The sequence below is a fragment of the Vidua macroura genome, chromosome 4 (assembly GCF_024509145.1).
Source record: "Vidua macroura isolate BioBank_ID:100142 chromosome 4, ASM2450914v1, whole genome shotgun sequence".
NCBI lineage: Eukaryota > Metazoa > Chordata > Aves > Passeriformes > Viduidae > Vidua > Vidua macroura.
In genome coordinates this window covers 44,971,619-44,988,553 of record NC_071574.1, presented here as the reverse complement: position 1 = coordinate 44,988,553, position 16,935 = coordinate 44,971,619, and the positions used below count along the sequence as shown (strand labels likewise).

Here is a 16,935-nt window from a genome sequence, read left to right as displayed (position 1 = left end):
GTGCCAGCATTAATTCCTTTCTTTGGCTAAACTTTCATGTTAACTGACTGTTACTGAAGGAAGATACAGTAGAAGAAGACATAAGGACTAAATTAAAAGGTAAACTAAAAGGTTTTATTGTACATGCAGTCTGTTCTTCTGCCTTCAAAGGCAAGTAGGGTGGTGCTATATACCTCACCTATTAGATAGCAAATATTTCTGAGCTTCTGGATATTAAGTGGCAGTTTATATGGCTTTTTTTTCATTTTTCTTCTCTTTAAATCATTCGTAAGACTTTTTTTTTTTTTTTATAGATGTTGCCACACAAATCTTGTAGCTATATGTTATAGTCAGGGATAGACACACATACCTGCTTTCATTGTTTTCCTTACATATGCATTTGAAGCATTATAAATATTCTCAACGTTAATGATGCCGCAACTACTGTTATTTGTTCCACTGAGGTTGAGATTTAAAAGAGTCATCTTGGTAGTCTCCTTTTTTTTTTTCCTCCACTTCTAGCAGCAAAACTGAATTAAGATTAAACAGAGTCTGAACCCTGGTAGCTGAGGAATCATTTTTGACTTCAACTGGTGTGCCCAGATAGGCAAAACCTATTCCTATGCTAAAATTAAAATAGAATAAGCTGATACTTGGCAAGGTTATACATATGAACAGAATGTGAAAGTAGGTGCTCTGTTAAAGGCAGGAGTTGACTGTTGGGTTCAACTGGTTTTGTAGCTGGTTGGAGCAGAGGAGGAGTTGGTGATGTTTGTGACTTTTATAACAATAGACCTATTCAAAGCAACTGTGAAAATCAACTTGAAGGAGGAACGTATCTGTATTCATTTTTCTTTTGGCACAGTAATGCTTCAATAGCAGAAAGAATTTTTTTTCTAGCTTTATAAGAAACAATGAGAATCTTTCAGTAAATTTAAGGACCTTGTTTACTGACATTTTGTATTTCTTAGATTAATAATTTCTTTATCTAATGTTCATTGGTTGGTGTTGTTCTTCTGTTTATTGTAATTATTATAATTATAAAAGAATTTGAATGTATACATACATACTTTTGTCTTCTCAGTAATCACTGTAAAATATCCTAGAAATCTGACAACTATTTTCCAAATTCTATAAAGCTCTTGTTACCAGAAATACCATACAACATGTGTTAGTAATATTAAAGCTTTCTGCTCTTCCATTATGTCCAAAGATAAACTATTGGGTGAAAAGTTTGATTTACATTAGTTCCAATTAGATCTTGCTCAAGAATAGCTTACATGGCTGTTACACTATAAATGCTTATATTTAGAAGCAGACATTGCTAAGTCAATTGTCTTGCTATGTCTTGCTATTTCTCAAAAAGTCACCAAAATGTTTGTAAGTGAATTATTGTTTTCAAACTGCTTTGTCCTTCTTTATTCTTGGAGTATGGGGAGGACATAATTTAACTTCTACTCTCACTTCTGGTCAGCATTCAAACCTCTTTTATGTCCACATTGTTGAGAAGCAAGTTCACAAAAGGAGTAGGTTTTATACAGGCTTTACAACAAGGAATTATTTTTGTTTCACAGTAGCCTTTAGACACACAGACTTCTGTCTGTCACTTAAAAAGACATTGCAGAGTTATAGCCCATCTTAGGAAAGTTTGCTTGTGTGTAACAGCTATAATTGATCTGCTCTTTAAAGATTTTAAAGTCATCTTGTGTCAAGCTAATATTATGTACAGAAGTGGGTTGAGGAGCAGATTTTGTGTGCATCACCTACTCTTAGTATTCAGTACTCACAGAATCAAACTTTCATGTTTATTTGAAATAGACTGTAGTTCTTTTGTATGTGTTTGTACTGCAAAAAAGAGGCATTTTTCACTGTTCCCCATAGAAGTTTATCATTAATATTTAAACCAAAGCTGTTAAAGGCTACAGCTCTTCAACTTCAGGTACAGTGCAAAAAAAAAAAGAGTTCTTTGCTGACAGTCTTGCAAGTCTAGCTTTTGAGCAGTAAACAAAAGCATGAAATAATCCTTTGTGTTTACAAGTCCTGGGGTCACTTAGCATAGCAAAATGCTCTACAAGAAATAAAAATATCACTGCCATTTAAAAGAAGGAAGTTGTCTGTATTTACACAGTCTCTCACACTTCTAATATGGGTCAATGGAATGAAAGAAGAATTTGGTTTATGTTTTTTTTTTTATTATCAGTGTTCTAAAAAACATTTCAAAGAAGAAAAAAAAATTATTCCATAGTTCATATTAATCAGAGTAATCCCTGTCAGATGTATAAAAGTAGGAATTTTTCCATAGTTTTCTGTGTGGCTAATTACTAGAGTCATTGAAAAAAAAATCCAGAGTAGATCTTATTGTTGACATTTTATTTGTTTATAGACAGAGAACACTTCAATCAGTGTCATAATGACTTAATAAATACTATCTGGTCTTGTCCAGTGCTGTCATTTAAGATATTCTTAATGCTGGAAATGAGGAAATTACCAAAAGGAGGGCAGGGGGGGAAGTGGCTTATTTGGAGTGTAATTTACCTGCTGATGTTAAAACCAGTACAACATGATAGTACCCACAGCCCTTTTGTATGGCCCTGTAAAGAACTGGATGAGCATTTAGCTAGAAGTGTGCTACAGGAAATGGAGATATTGCAAGCATTGGATCAGCTGCACAGTTTAATAATAGATTTTAAGAATTGATTTAAGATCAAAATCAAATTAAAATTATGCTATTAACTTACATTATTATTAATTAGCTCTGGAAATTACAGAACCACAAGGCTGTGATGTGAACAATGCCACTTTAGGCATTGCTCACGCTGACCTGTGGTCTGCTCTATTACCTGCTCTTACCTTGAAAACTGGATCAAAACTGGATAAAATTCAGGTCTACAAATATTTTGAAAAATTTGAGTAACTGCAAAAAAAAAAAACCAAAAAAACAACAGTACAAAGACTTTAATTTGTATTTCTTCTGGCTTCTTCTCCTGTTTGTTTAATTTGCAAATTTCCTAGTTCTGCTAAAATATTAGAAAGCTTCATGTACTGAAGAACAAACAATTGAAATCCCCCACACAAGCTTCTTTAAAGCTGAGGAAAAAAAAAATTATAAGGAACAGGTTAAAGACACATTCAAACCACTCTTACTCAGAGGATTATTTTCTGTATAAATTTAAGAACATCTGTTCTGAACATCCTATCTTCCAAAAAAGACAACGTATATGGGACATGGCAAAATGCATCCTGAAAATAGACAGCACTGCTGGAATAGTAAACACAGAATGACAAATTGAAAAAGAAAAGGATAACTGGGGAAAAACCCCAACAAAAGAAACAAAAAGCAGAAATATCTTCCAGCAGAATCCTGGATTTTATTGCTGTAGGTGATAAGTACACATCTGCTGATTTATTTAATGAGCCTCTGTTCAGTTGGGTTATAAGCATAAATACCAAACCAACAAGTTCAGTCCTTATGCATAATATTTGTTTGAATTGTTTTCTTTCTCTTTTACCTGTTTTCTTTTCAGTCAGTCATCTATACCATATTATATAGTTGTGATCTCCAAAATACCTTTAAAGTCTAATTCATAGTGCATAGGTATGCATTAGCAGGAGGGCCCTTATGCATTTTCCAGTCATGGGCAAATATATCCTATCAAAGTCTCTCACTTAAGATTTTGCACCCAGACTCATTTTTACCACCTTTTGTATTCAAATGAAGGCTTTAATTATTGGGTGGATCATGCATGCAACACTTCGTACCTTGATTTTGACTTATTTGATCACATATATTAATCACATTCAGCCCATACTTATAAAATGGGTACTTTTTCCTGTCTGAGTTATTTTCATACAATGAGAACAAAATTTCCGGAAATCCTTCTGGCTTTGGACGCGTATGACTTTCAGTTCTTCCTGTGTAAAGTAGTAGTGGTTTTTATCTCAGTTCTTTTCTGGCCTCAGCTGAATTCATTAATGCCAATTTTTACACCCAAGTCATCAACTTCAAATTTCATAAATTAGTCCCAAGATATAGACTTCCTTTCCTTTATGTATTTTTAAGCAACCTGTTCTGTCTCCTGTTGAGCCAGTTATTCAAAATGCTTACGGAGTTTGTTCTAATCCCGTTTGTTAACACCTTTAAATATAACGGAATGCAATGCCAAAGTCCAGATAAATAGTAGCTTTTTTTTTTTTTTTGTCAGGAGCATTACTTACTTTAAAAAAAAGATTATATCTAATGGATCTGGAACCTATCTCTTAGGATCAAATGTGCTGTATTACATCTCATTTTTCATGTTCCTTCGCATGTTTAATTGTTCTTTATTTCAAAATTTATTCAGAAACATTTCATGTTACTGAAATTCTACTTCCTTCTTTTCAGGATATGTTTGATTTCTGTGTATGCTTTTCTGTAGATTTACACTAACATGGGCAGATAGATTTGTCTTGAATCAATACATAAGATTGTTACTGGGCTTTAAGGCTCATGTACTAGTTTTGGAATTCTGCTTTTTGAGTTTTCCTGCAGCTTTTAATGTGGTATAGATGCATGTTGTCAGCTATGGATACTTATATTCCTTTTATTCATCATAAACATTCACAGAATTAGGAAACTGGATTATTACCACTATTTACTGCATATTAACTTTTTTTGGTTTTTCTCTGCTTTAATGACTGAAGTGTGAGCTACCTGTTTGCATTTCATTTATGGGGCCACTTCAGTTTGCCTCCTGGCAACTTCTTTTATTTTGTCCCTAAGTTTCTTGACCTTTTAAGAGGGAAATGTATTTGCTAGTTATTTTCCTTCCATTCTTTCTGAGCTCTGGTTATTAATTGTATTGCACATGGGATTGTTCATCAATTAGTTCTGGAATGCTTCTCCAGAAGGTCAATAATTTATTTATTTGCTTATTTATTTTTAAGATGTGTGGGATATAAATTCAAGATAACTTAATGAACTTTAATGGTTAGTCTCTGGCTCACTCAGTTCACCAAATTTTTCTAGTAAGGGTGATTTCCCTTGTTAATTTTTCATTTCATTTTATCTCTTTTGAAATGTAAAAATCTTAAACTGAAAGTTTAAAATGTGTTACTATTATTATTTCAGTTTATTTTACTGACTTAAGTCATTTTACCTGAAACTATTTTGTACTTCCAATGTACTTACAGTGCCCCTTTTCCTATCAAAAGGCACTTAAAATATTATTGATTCTTTTGGAATCAGTAGGTAATTGAGAATGGAATCTGCCAGGTGTCACATAGTGATCACTGAGGTCCGCTCTTAGTAATGTTTGCACCCTACCTAGAAAATTAGTCTTTAGTCTACCATAAGGAGTTCTTTTTCTGAATGTTTTTCAGTTCTTCTACTCTGCAATATCCTTCTCCATGAGTGGGGTCTCAGTTCTATCTCTCAACTTCATTGTCCTCCTCCAAAGCGAGTGAAATGTTCACTCGCATCAGTGCCTAGTTCAGGTGAGGATTGCTGTTTTGATACCCATCTTCTGTACCTTAGTTTACAATAAACAGGGCACATGATCTGTGATCCTTTAGCATGAAATAATGCTAGAAGGTGAAATTTAGGAATTTACCTGTACACTCCCAGATAGTACTGGTTTGTTCAGTCTGTTGGACCAAAGAGGAACTAGTATGAAATAGAACTATTTGAGATTTGTGCAGTGTGTATATTGGGTTTGAAGAATTAATATGCACTACTTGCTAATTTAAACATAGTCTTTGGGTCCACAGCAGCTCAACATAAGCATCTTTATATCAGTAATTGTCATGTTCTTCCAGTAAAATTTTGTAATTTGTTCTGGTATGAAGAGTGATTTTGTGCAACTGCTCTAGTTCCATGAAGATCATTTCAATCACAGATTTGTATCCAATATGCCTGTTCCTAAGAGAAGGCGAGTCTTATATTTTACCAGGTGTATTCTGGTAAAAAGATCATTAAAAGAATATGATACTGTATATGATAAATATATGTCAATTACTTCCTGATATATGTACACACATATATATGTATATACATATATGAACAAAGGGTAAGATACAGCTTTGGGTCCTGTCTGCTTTTATCTTTGTAGCACTGTATGCTATTTTCTCTTATTTCTTGAAAAGACCAAATGTCTGTAGGCTTCTCAGACTTAAATATTTTGCTTTCCTAAGTTAAGGGCTTTGTTAGGCTGTACAATGGATACAAAAATATATTGTCTACTTAGGTTGATGATCTTTCTCTTCAATCTTGTAATTTTTTATTGACAGTAAAAATGCATCTTTAAATGAATATTTAGAAAATGAGTATACCAAAGGGTAAACTTCCTTGTTCCAAATTTTTAAAGTAATTTTGGTGTTGAGAAGAGATGTGGTGGGGAATTGAGGGTATCTGTGTGTAATTGATAGCTGACACAAATTCTCAACAATTTTAACGAATATTTCAATTTAACTTCTTATCTGACTTTAGGTCTTTTAGAGACAAGTTTGGTATAAGTTTTTTTTTAATTATCAAATTTAATTTCTCAACTGAGAAATTATAAAACTAACTTAAAAGCTATTTATGCATGATAATAAGTTAAAAATATGTTGCATCTTTTGTATGTAAAAAACTTTTCAGTGTGGATTATCTGTAATTTTTTGGAAGTATTACAGTAGTTGAATCCTGGCCCTTTGTCATATATTCGTTTTTAATGTACTATGAGGATAATTTGATTCTTTAACGTGCTATGAATACAGTTTTTCTATATTTAACAGGTCATGCCACAGAAATATTTTTTATCCTGTTTCCCTGACTTTCCAACACAATTTTCAGTCCTTTAATATTTTTATAATTCTCTAGAACTCTTTGGAAATTTGAGTGAAAATACATATTCAAGTTACTACTTAGATCCTAGACATGATCAGTTTTAATAGCTTAATCTTTTAACATAAATAGCAAACATTTTGTATTTATAGGTATATTTCCTAATCTCAGTGCTGCTTCTTTTAATTTTAAAGGTCAGTTCTATTATTCCTGAAGGTTTTTTTTAATATGTCAAGTTAAAAAAAAAAGGGAGTAGAATACTTTCTGTCATGCAGTAGTTGCATTTTAATATCTACCCAAACAGAGTGCATTTCCAAAGAAAGAGTTTCCCAGAAAAGGCTTGCTAGATGGTATTAAAAATACCAGTTTCAAGGGAGACAAAAGAATGACCTTCAAACTTTTTCTGACTTTGTCTCTTATCAGTCATGCAAGTGTCAGAGTCATAATGTGAATACTCAAGAAGGCTTTGAATTGTCAGTAGAGGGAAGCTTCCTCTTTGAGGTTATATTTGCTGGAACAGAAGAGATAACATTATTATCAGTGCTTTTGTAGTGTAGCCAATTTCTCATTGCATGTACTAAAATTCACTTTTTAATACAGTTTTGATATTAATGTAATGATAAATATGTCAGACTGTTAAAATAAATTCTGAATGTTTCTGTCAGTCCTGACACAATATGAAATAACACTCTGGTGTCTTTTAGAGACTTATGAGCATTTCTGGGAAAAAAAAAAAGAAAAGTAATTTTCAAACACATTTCTAACCTCCTCTATAGCAAATTGACATTAAATATGTTTTTTTCTGGGATGTGTTGAATTACCAAACAGTTGGAACTTCAAAGTTTAGCTCTGGAATGTGAAATACAGAATAAAAACTAGCACACTGTGTAATATACAAATACAATTAAATGCTATTTGTGATCACCATCATAGGAATTCTAGGGGTTTTTTTTATTAGGCATTCAAGCCCCGTCTTTGAGAATTTGTTTGAGCAGCTCTTCATGGGCTTGTTAGTTTTATTTCTTAAATATTGTAATTTTTTTTCTATGGTCTAGCTAATGCACAAAATACCAGTGCATTCAAAAGTATTGTGCAAATTTTGCATGGTAACAAAATTGTGATAAACTTTCACGTGGCCCACTTCAATATTGTTAGTATTTACACTGAAATTAATCAAGGGCTTAACCACTACTGATCAACTGTAGAGAGCTTTGAAGACTATCTTTTCATTTCCATTGACTTAATGGTCATTAGTAGCAAAGTTTCACTTATTATTTGAGATCATTTCCACAAGAATGATGGAATAACTCAACTAAAAGATATAGGCAGTCTTATGAATAATTACTGCATTTAGATATTCTGAAGTAATATATGTATTTTACTTAAGTGAAATTCTGATCTTCTCATATATAGGTTTGCAAATAAAGATTCACAGAACTTACAGTTTCGCCAGCAATCACAAATATTTCAAGTGTATGAAAATAACTCTTAAGATCTAACAAGTTATTCTTAGAAAATCAAAAAATCATCAAATATCTTAAGTGCCTGGAGAATTCTATGTTAACAGAATTGTGGCTTTACTGAAAGCTAGACCTTGTTAGTATCACAGAAAATTGACCATATTTTGTAATGGTTGGAACTTTTATTACTGAAGATAGTTCTTCTTTTGGTGTGTCAACAATATGCCAAATCTTGTAAAGTTGCCTGTTTTCCCTGTTAGCATCACTCAAGAGGCTGATAACAAACATGTTGGTTTTGACAGGAAGGTTTCAAATTAATTTGTACAGTGGCCTTTAGATCAACTCTGGATGTTGTGCTAAGAACTCTGCAAGTTGTAAACTTCTGTCAGAGTATTACTGATTCTTTGGAGTAAGCATTTTGGAGTAAGCAAATTACATTCATTCATGTTAAAAAAAAAAGAAAAGTAACAAGCAGAGAAAAAAACCTCACCTGAGAAACTTCAGCTGCTAAATGTGTGATACCAGATTTAATGTGGAACATTAGAAGGATGTCATGAAACTTTTCTTACATGTTTTTCTTGTTCAGTCACTCAATGTAAGTCATATTTTGGTTCACTAAATAATTAATCTGCAGGTCAATTCAGAAGGAACTTGGGAGAGAGGCATTTCTAACCACCAAAAATGTGTCTTACAGTTTACCTGCTGAATCTTTTGCCCAAGGTTATTTGCAGAGCCTATTCTTCTATACTGAAAGCTTGATTTTTCTTGTGACAGCCAGTTTATCCTTCTGCAACTAAATGTTATGTAGAAATAAATGTTATACTGAAATTCTTTAATATAGAGTAAATGGTTTTACTTTATAGTTTGTTCTGTGCAATTAAGTGGCTTACTCAATATTATATATCTTTCTAAATATTAATGTTCTGAAATTCTATCAGCAATAAACCATCAGAATGAAATATTGGCTCGTTGAAATCAATAGCAAAGCGCTTATTGACTTCTTTTGAATCTTTATTTCATCCATGTTATTTCAGGTACAAAGAAATTTCTTTGCTCTTCTACAAATATGTGGTACTAGGAATCTGCTTAGGTCAAAGTCACCTTGAGCTGTTTTAACTAGAGCTTCGTACCTTGTATAAAGTAAAGAGGTGTGTGTTGAAACCTTTTTTGTATTTTTGACATCACTATTTTGCCTTTTTCTAGTTAATTAATATGCTGTCCTTATAACTGAACCATCTTAAATCTTTTTTTTTCAACAACTTTGCCCAAATTAGTAGTACTTGCTTGCTAAGCCACGATCTACTAAAGTCAAGAAACCTATTCTCTTACTGCAGAGAAGGAGAATAGCTTATCATGAGGTATTGTTTTTGCTCTCAAAATTCTGCTTTGCATTTCAGTCTTTGTTAATGAAATTCATTATATAATCTTTGCCTTTGGCCTAAAAACTTATTTGTCCACAGTCACCTGTTTATTTATTTCAAAACAATTATTGTGTTGAAAAGTACAACTTTGTTATTTTATGATTTGAGGCACAATAATTGAACATTAAATAACTCTTATATTTGTAGAATATGACTAAGCTTATTCTCTCCTTTCTGAGCTGGAAGCAAACTGAAATTTCACAATGAAGTACTTGTAATACTCTTAACTTCCTTGCAAACTGTAGTCCAAGTATCAAAGTCTCACATGAATAAGCCCTTAAAATATCTTAAGAGATTTTTTATTTCACATCAAAGAATTCCTACTTTTCCTTGTCCCAAACACATGGACATTCACTGTTCAATTAATTTTTTTTCCTCCTCTTCTAGGTATTAATGTATTAATGTTGCTTCTTTAGTAAAGCTAGCATTTAAAATCTTCAATATAAGCTTGATGTAATGATAGTTTGGAATGCCTATAGAACTTGTGTTGCTTTTTGCAATCCTGGAACTTTTCAGTGCTTGACTATTTGGGTGTTTTTCTTGGCAAGAGCAGATGGAAGAAACTTGAAATGCAGCTTGTATTGCTGACAGCAGTGTTTGATTTGTATTCATTTTAGGCTGGAATACTTGCTAAGGATAATACAGCAAATAGGTCTGAGGTTTTGTGTCATAACATAAAATTTTTAGTTAATGGTGTTTATGTTATATTCAGTGATTGTCTGACATCATAAACAAAACTTTATAAAAGACATCATCACAAATGTGATAGTTGCTGAAGTGCAAGATTCTTAACGGCATGCACATCCTTTGGAAAAATGTTCTCACTATTCTAATAATTAGGAAGCATCTGCTAGCGCATTAAGCAAGGACTTTAAATAAGTGCCTTCATAAAGCATGGATTCAAAGAGTTTGTTACTGTGAAATAAATACCTATTTGTCAGGTATGCCTGCTCTCAAAGTTTGTAGTCTAAACATGGAGTGATTCTTGTATTCTCAATTTGTCTTACTAAAGGCTTCATTTTATACACTTGCTATGTCATGTCAGCAGTACTTCTTCCAACTTGCTAACTAGACCTAATATACCATACGAAAAATTGCTCTGGGCAACACCAAACACTTTTTTTTTATAATAACTCAGCTGTACATTCCAATTAGTGTAGGTTTATTCTAGGATACTGATAGAAATTTTAAAATCAAGGGCAGTAAAACTTACCAGGAATTTGGTTTTGACCCTTTTTTTAGGCATTCAGTTCTATTTTGATTTCTTTTACAGTCATGCTAAGCCTGTATTTTTCCTGAGTTCTTTTCTCCAAATGACTGCTTCTTTGTGATCTTAAGTGTTAATTAGCAAAAACAAAGAGCAAATGAGAGAGATTGTACTGGGAAGATAACAAGCTGTTAACGTCCAATTATTGAGAGATGCCTCTGCAAGAATTAAGGTGTAAAAGACATCATATGCCAAAGTCAATAGTAGGGATTTTATTTACTAGTAAAATGGGAGGTAGAGAGATTAGAAAGAAATAGAAAAGCGAGCAGAGCAAGAGACAGGCCAAGAACTGGGGTTAACTCCTTTAAGGAAATCTTTGGTTTGGAGTGATCAAAAGGGGAAGACTGAGAAGGAGCCCTACCTAGTTAGGAATTCTCTAATTCGATACATTACTGATAATAGTGTACCTTCCACAAGACTGCTTGTGCTTACAAAGTTTTCATACAAAATACAAAAAAGTTCCCGTATAAAAGGTTTTCATGGAAACACATCTTTACATTTACTCTATTCTCCAGGACATAGAGTACAGCTCCATGTAATTTAATCCTGACACAAAACAGAAACTGTGGCTTTACTATTGGTGGTGTCATAAAGGAAATTTTTATTCTTTTTAAGTTTAGCTGTATTATCCCAGCTTGCTTTTTCTTTCTTTTGAATTTCCCCCTTCTGGTCTAGGAAGAGGTACTCAACCATTTTGTATGTAACATTTTCTTTTGTTTTGACAAGATTATTTAGTTCACTTGTTAATATCTCTGGAAAATTTAGTCAAACCATAATAAATCTAAAACTTCCGAGAAAGACCTGGGAAGCCTAATATATTTTCCTTGATTCCAAATATGAATTCTGGTACCAGCTCCAAAGCTAAATTTGAGACAAAATTATACATCCATAAGATAAACATAAAAGCTTTTCCTTACACCATTTTTTTCAGTAAAAAGACAAAATTAGCAAAAATCAAACCAATAATAGATAAAATGTGCAGTCCTGCTATTTTTTGTCTCCCAGCAAGGTGCTGGTGATGAAAACACAGATCACAGTGACATTAATAAACTAAAAATACAGGCAGTTAAGGTGGCAACTGAAAGTTTCATCCATTCATCATAGCTCAATTTCATCTCTTAGCAGGTTCCTATAAAAAGAAAAATGATAATTTGGCCTACTATAGAGCATTTATTAAAAAAGGAACAATCCATCGATTATGATAAGGTTCCTGTGTCTACCACAAAAGTTACCAAAAAGTTAAAAGGGCCTAAATAGTGATTATCGCATCATCTTGGCTGTCTTACGTGAGTTTTCTCATGTAAATTGAGAGAATGCCAGTTCCCCCATTTCAAGCTGGTTCCTTTGATCTTTAGCGAGGGTCTTCTGGCTTTATTCCTGGAATAGGAAAACAAGACAAGTCTCAGAGGGGTTTGTCTCCATAGATTATCCTTCAGTGTTTCAAGTTGTTTAACTACCTGAACTTGGTATCTCTCAAGGTGGAGTTATAACTTTTATTTCATTAAATGCTTGCTGCACTGCTGGTGGTGTGTCTCCCATCTTTTCAGAAGGGTCTTCCTTGTTTAATTTCATGTCTGGAAGGAGTGAGATAGCTTGTAAAAGTTCGGCAAGTTTGAGCTTGAGCAGTCATGGGTGAATGTTTATACTTATGTGGGAGCCTGTTAAAGGTGTATCGTCCTTCCTTCCAGATAAGTGCCAATTAAACCATGTCATGTTCTGCAGCATTGGCATTAGAATTAGGAGAATGTGAAACCACTCCAGGTGCCTGTATTGTGGCTACTAGGTTTCCTCTGTTTGGTATTGAGGCTGTTAGTGGTGCCAAAGCGGCTATAACTTCATATACTCATTTTGTGCTGCAGCAAAAATACAGCACTGTGATAACCAGCAATTCTTGAATTAGGGAGTGCAGGTGCCACACAGAATGAGTGCACTTCAGTCACTGCATTGCTTTTAGGGTTAAGATGAGAAGACTTTTACTTCTTGCAAAGGAGCCACAAACTAACCTCAGCAGTTTGACAGATAACTCTTCTTGCTCCATTTACTCCAGTGATTTTAACTCTTTGCCGTACAGCCAGGTTCTCAGCACCCCACTGCATTAATACTGGATGTTGTGCTACCATATCTATTAGAAATTTTATTAATTGATGACAAGACACAGCTGGAATCTGAATGCATGGCTTGCATTGATAGGATTCCGCTTGCTGGTTTTCAGTTCCACCTAATTTATGGCCAAACTTTGATATCTCTGTAGCTGTATACAGCACTATTTTAGTAACATGTTGCTGACTCTGGCAATCATCTGTGGTTTCAGTTGTAGTTAAGGGTCGTAATGTTACTTCCTTATCATTGGATGTCAATGCAAATGTTTTGCTCTTTATCAGAACAGACTCATTCACTGTCTCCCAACTTCTCCATTGTTGTTAATTGGATTGTAGTTTTGAAGTAATTTGGTATTGACACTTGCTCTTGCTTCTGCTACAAAGTAAACTTATTTTTGTTTCTGTTTTTCACAGCCCTTTGATTTCAGCATATTTTGCAAGTAGTGTCATAGTAGTCTGTCTTCATTTCTGCTTGCAGCATTTCAGTATTTAAGTGAAAATACCTTCTATGCCTCACAGCTTGAAATCCAATTGAAATAACACCTCAAAAATTTCAAAAGAGAAAATATTGCAGTTCCTGCCTAGGAAATTAAAAACATCTTTTGAGTCATAAATACTATGAAAAGGTATATGGGGTTATGCTGAAGGCTTTATCCAAAATGGCTGTTATTTCTTTGTCAAAAGAAAATATTACTACAGACACAGGAGAATAGAAACTTAAAGATAATTTTTTTTCACTAGTCTTAGATTCTAAACCATAATTTAGATAACACCAATGATGTGAGCTTAGCTGAATGGCTCTTTCAGCTCTTTCATCTGTATAGTTTGTAAGGAGACCTTCTGTTCTACTGTACTGTAGCTCTTTCCTGTTTTGCCATGACCATTCTTTGTCAGAACATCAATTTTATGAAGATCATCACACTTCCACACAGTGGAATAGATAGATATATGCAGTGGAATAGATAGATGCATACTTTGCCATTAATATTTTTTTTTTCTTTTGAGACTAAAGAGATTCATCCCATATTGTGCTCAGCATCAGAGGGCAAAAAGTAAAGAGATATTTGTGAAGTCAGAAAATAGTTGTTATTACAAATATGTTTGTGTTTTTAGAGAAAGGAGCAGGGAGGTCATTCTTCCCCTGTACTCAGCACTGGTGAGGCCACACCCTGAGTGCTTTGTCCAGTTCTGGGCCCCTCAGTTTGGGAAGGACGTTGAGACGCTTGAGCGCGTCCAGAGGAGGCAACGAGGCTGGTGAGGAGCTTGGGGGACAAGCCCTGTGAGGAACCACTGAGGAGGCTGGGGGTGTTTAGCCTGGAGAAAAGGAGACTCAGAGGTGACCTTATCGGTCTCTACAACTCCCTGAAAGGTGTTGTAGAGTCAGGTGGGAGTTGGTCTCTTTCTGTAGGCAGCAACTGACAGAATAAGAGGACACAGTCTGAAGCTGCACCAAGGGAAATAAAAGTTGGATATTAGGAAAAAGATTTTTACAGAAAGAGTAGTAAAGTATTGGAATGGTTTGCCTGGGGAGGTGGTGAAATCACCATACCTGGATGTGTTTAAAAAAAATAACTGTATGTGGCACTTGGGCCCATGGTCTAGTTGAGTTGTTACGGCATGGGTTGGACTTGATGATCTTGAAGGTCTCTTCCAACCTAGTGATTCTGTGAAATGCTGTTCATGAAAAACATGTCAATTTCTTTTGTTTCCTAATTGGAAGTATTATGGTTTGGCTTCCATGGGTTATGGAAGCAGTCCATACTCCAGAACAACTATTAACAGTTGAACTTTAATTACAGCTTTTCTTTTGGTAGAATCACTGTTTTGGCTGTCCAGCTGTAATGAAATGTGCAGGAGCATCACTTTTCTGTGAGAATTTTTTTGCCATTTTTTAAGTTGATTTAAAAGCAGTCAAGTTGTTAAGGCATCACAATTGCAAAAAAATTTATTTCCTTAGGCAAGTAGGCTAAGCTGTGTCACTCAAACTTCCCCAGCCTACTAACATGATGTTTTAGAGATCCTGGAAGTCTTCAAATCTGTTGAAGTCTCTGACCTGGGTACTGTGTGTCATGTTGCACATTTAGAGGGAAGATACTGGTTGCATTTGTTCCATCCATTATGTAACATGAGAATTAAGGCTCTAAGAGTAGCAATGTTTTATTCCTAATGAGGGGTTTAAGTTCTGTGTTTTTTCTAAAATTGATAAAGTATGATTATTTGAAGACTCGCTGCTTCTTTTGTTCTCTTATTGTTTTGTGATTAATAAATATGGAAGAAGTCCCTCAGAATTAATTCTTATTCAGCAGGTTATATCAAAGCCTCTATATCTGAGCAGAGTGTTTACAGTTTCTAGATTTGTGAGATAATCTCTACTATCTCCTTTGATAGTACATCTAGATACCCTAAATAATGCAGTATAGCTATAAAAGCTGTCTAGGAACAACCAGAGCAGCAGCATAAACCAGGGTTTGTATGCTATTTTAAATTATACCATCTACCCTTTCCAGCTTGCTAGTCTTCAAAAGTAAAGCAGCATTTTTCCACTTTTGTTCTAGGGCTGGAAACCCAGATCATATTCTGTGCTTGGTGCCAGATGGACTTCATGGAATGCAGCCAGCACAGGCTGTTCCAGCCAGCCAGTCCTATGAAAACCGGTTGCTGTCTTTTGTCTCAGTTTTTGGTTTGGGCAGTGGTGAATACAGGAATGAGCTCAGGATTTGAAAATGTAACTCATATTCATTGAATTTAAAAATGAGGGAATCAAAGTCTGAGATTGTTGTCTGTATCTGTATTACATAGATTCTTAAAAAAAAACACCAACACTAAATATTTCTTAAAAAGGGTTGATTTCATCCATAGCTATTAAACCTACCCATCAAAAGTGGCTGATATGATTTATGGTCTTGTTTAGTAAGTGAGTCTGAATACTTGAACTAACTGTTGCACCAAGGATGCTGAAAAAATAATAAACACATGGAGTTCTATTTGAGGTCCAGTTGATCTTCTAGATATCATACTAATTTTTAGAGTAAGGTGCTTGAGTAAATGGAATGAAATTACTGAAAGTACATAAATGTACATAAAATCTAATAATTCTGTCTATCCCTCACTATTTTGTATGTGCTGGTGTATGCACTTCAGCTGTTTTGTTATTCCTGATCTTGCTGGTCTATAACTCAGCTAGATGTCATTTCATGTTGAGATGTTCTTAGAGAAATTGCTTGCTAGGATTATAATACATGAAATTTTCACTAGGCTGATGAACTGTTGGCTTATATTTGAGTTAGAAATGTTTATAAAGCTAGTAAGTGTTCAAAAGAAATAGTTTATTTCAGGTAGGTTAAATTAAAGTTTAGGTGTTAAATTAAAGTTTATTATTTCTGTTTATTGTTAAATAAAATGAAGATTTCTAGAAAAAATGTTGTCTCAAATAACTGACTGTACATTTCTTACTGTCATATGTGGTCTTCATTTTGCTAGAAATGCAAATTTATTTAGTATTTCTGTTAGCAGTAAGTGAGTTTAGATTTATTTTGTGTTCAATACTACATTAATTTCTGAAGCCATTAAGCATCATTTGCAGATGCCCCTTTTATATCTGGTTATCTACAATAAAAGCAATTGCCCTATTAAATACTTGGACATTTTCCTAACTACTGAATATTAACATGTGATTAGAGTAGTCAGAGGTTTCTTTTAGTAAATTAACTAGCTTCAAGACTTCTTGTCTTTCTTTAGTTTTCGAGATGGGATTCATATATTTATTTACTGAGGTTCAGTGTTGTTTAAGTTCTCTAAAATAAACTTATGCCCATATTACATCCCTCTGTCCCAAAAAAAGGTTTATTTATTTGGCAAATCGCATCCATGTGCTAACAGATGTTCCCAGCTGGTAGCCATTCTCACACAT

At 33.9% G+C, this 16,935-nt stretch overlaps 1 protein-coding gene across 2 annotated transcripts in view; it reads left to right on the top strand.

Annotated features, from left to right (window-relative positions):
• TUSC3 (tumor suppressor candidate 3) overlaps window positions 1-16,935 on the top strand; it is a 112,019-nt gene that overhangs the window by 66,732 nt on the left and 28,352 nt on the right. The window contains exon 7 of one of the 2 annotated variants that reach the window (XM_053976289.1): window positions 15,581-16,838. The exons of the other annotated variant lie outside the window; for it this stretch is intronic. Within the exon in view, the coding sequence (XP_053832264.1) occupies window positions 15,581-15,673 (93 nt within the window). The 3' untranslated portion in view covers window positions 15,674-16,838. Of the gene's footprint in view, window positions 1-15,580; window positions 16,839-16,935 lie in introns of those variants that run through there. 2 annotated transcript variants of the gene reach the window in all.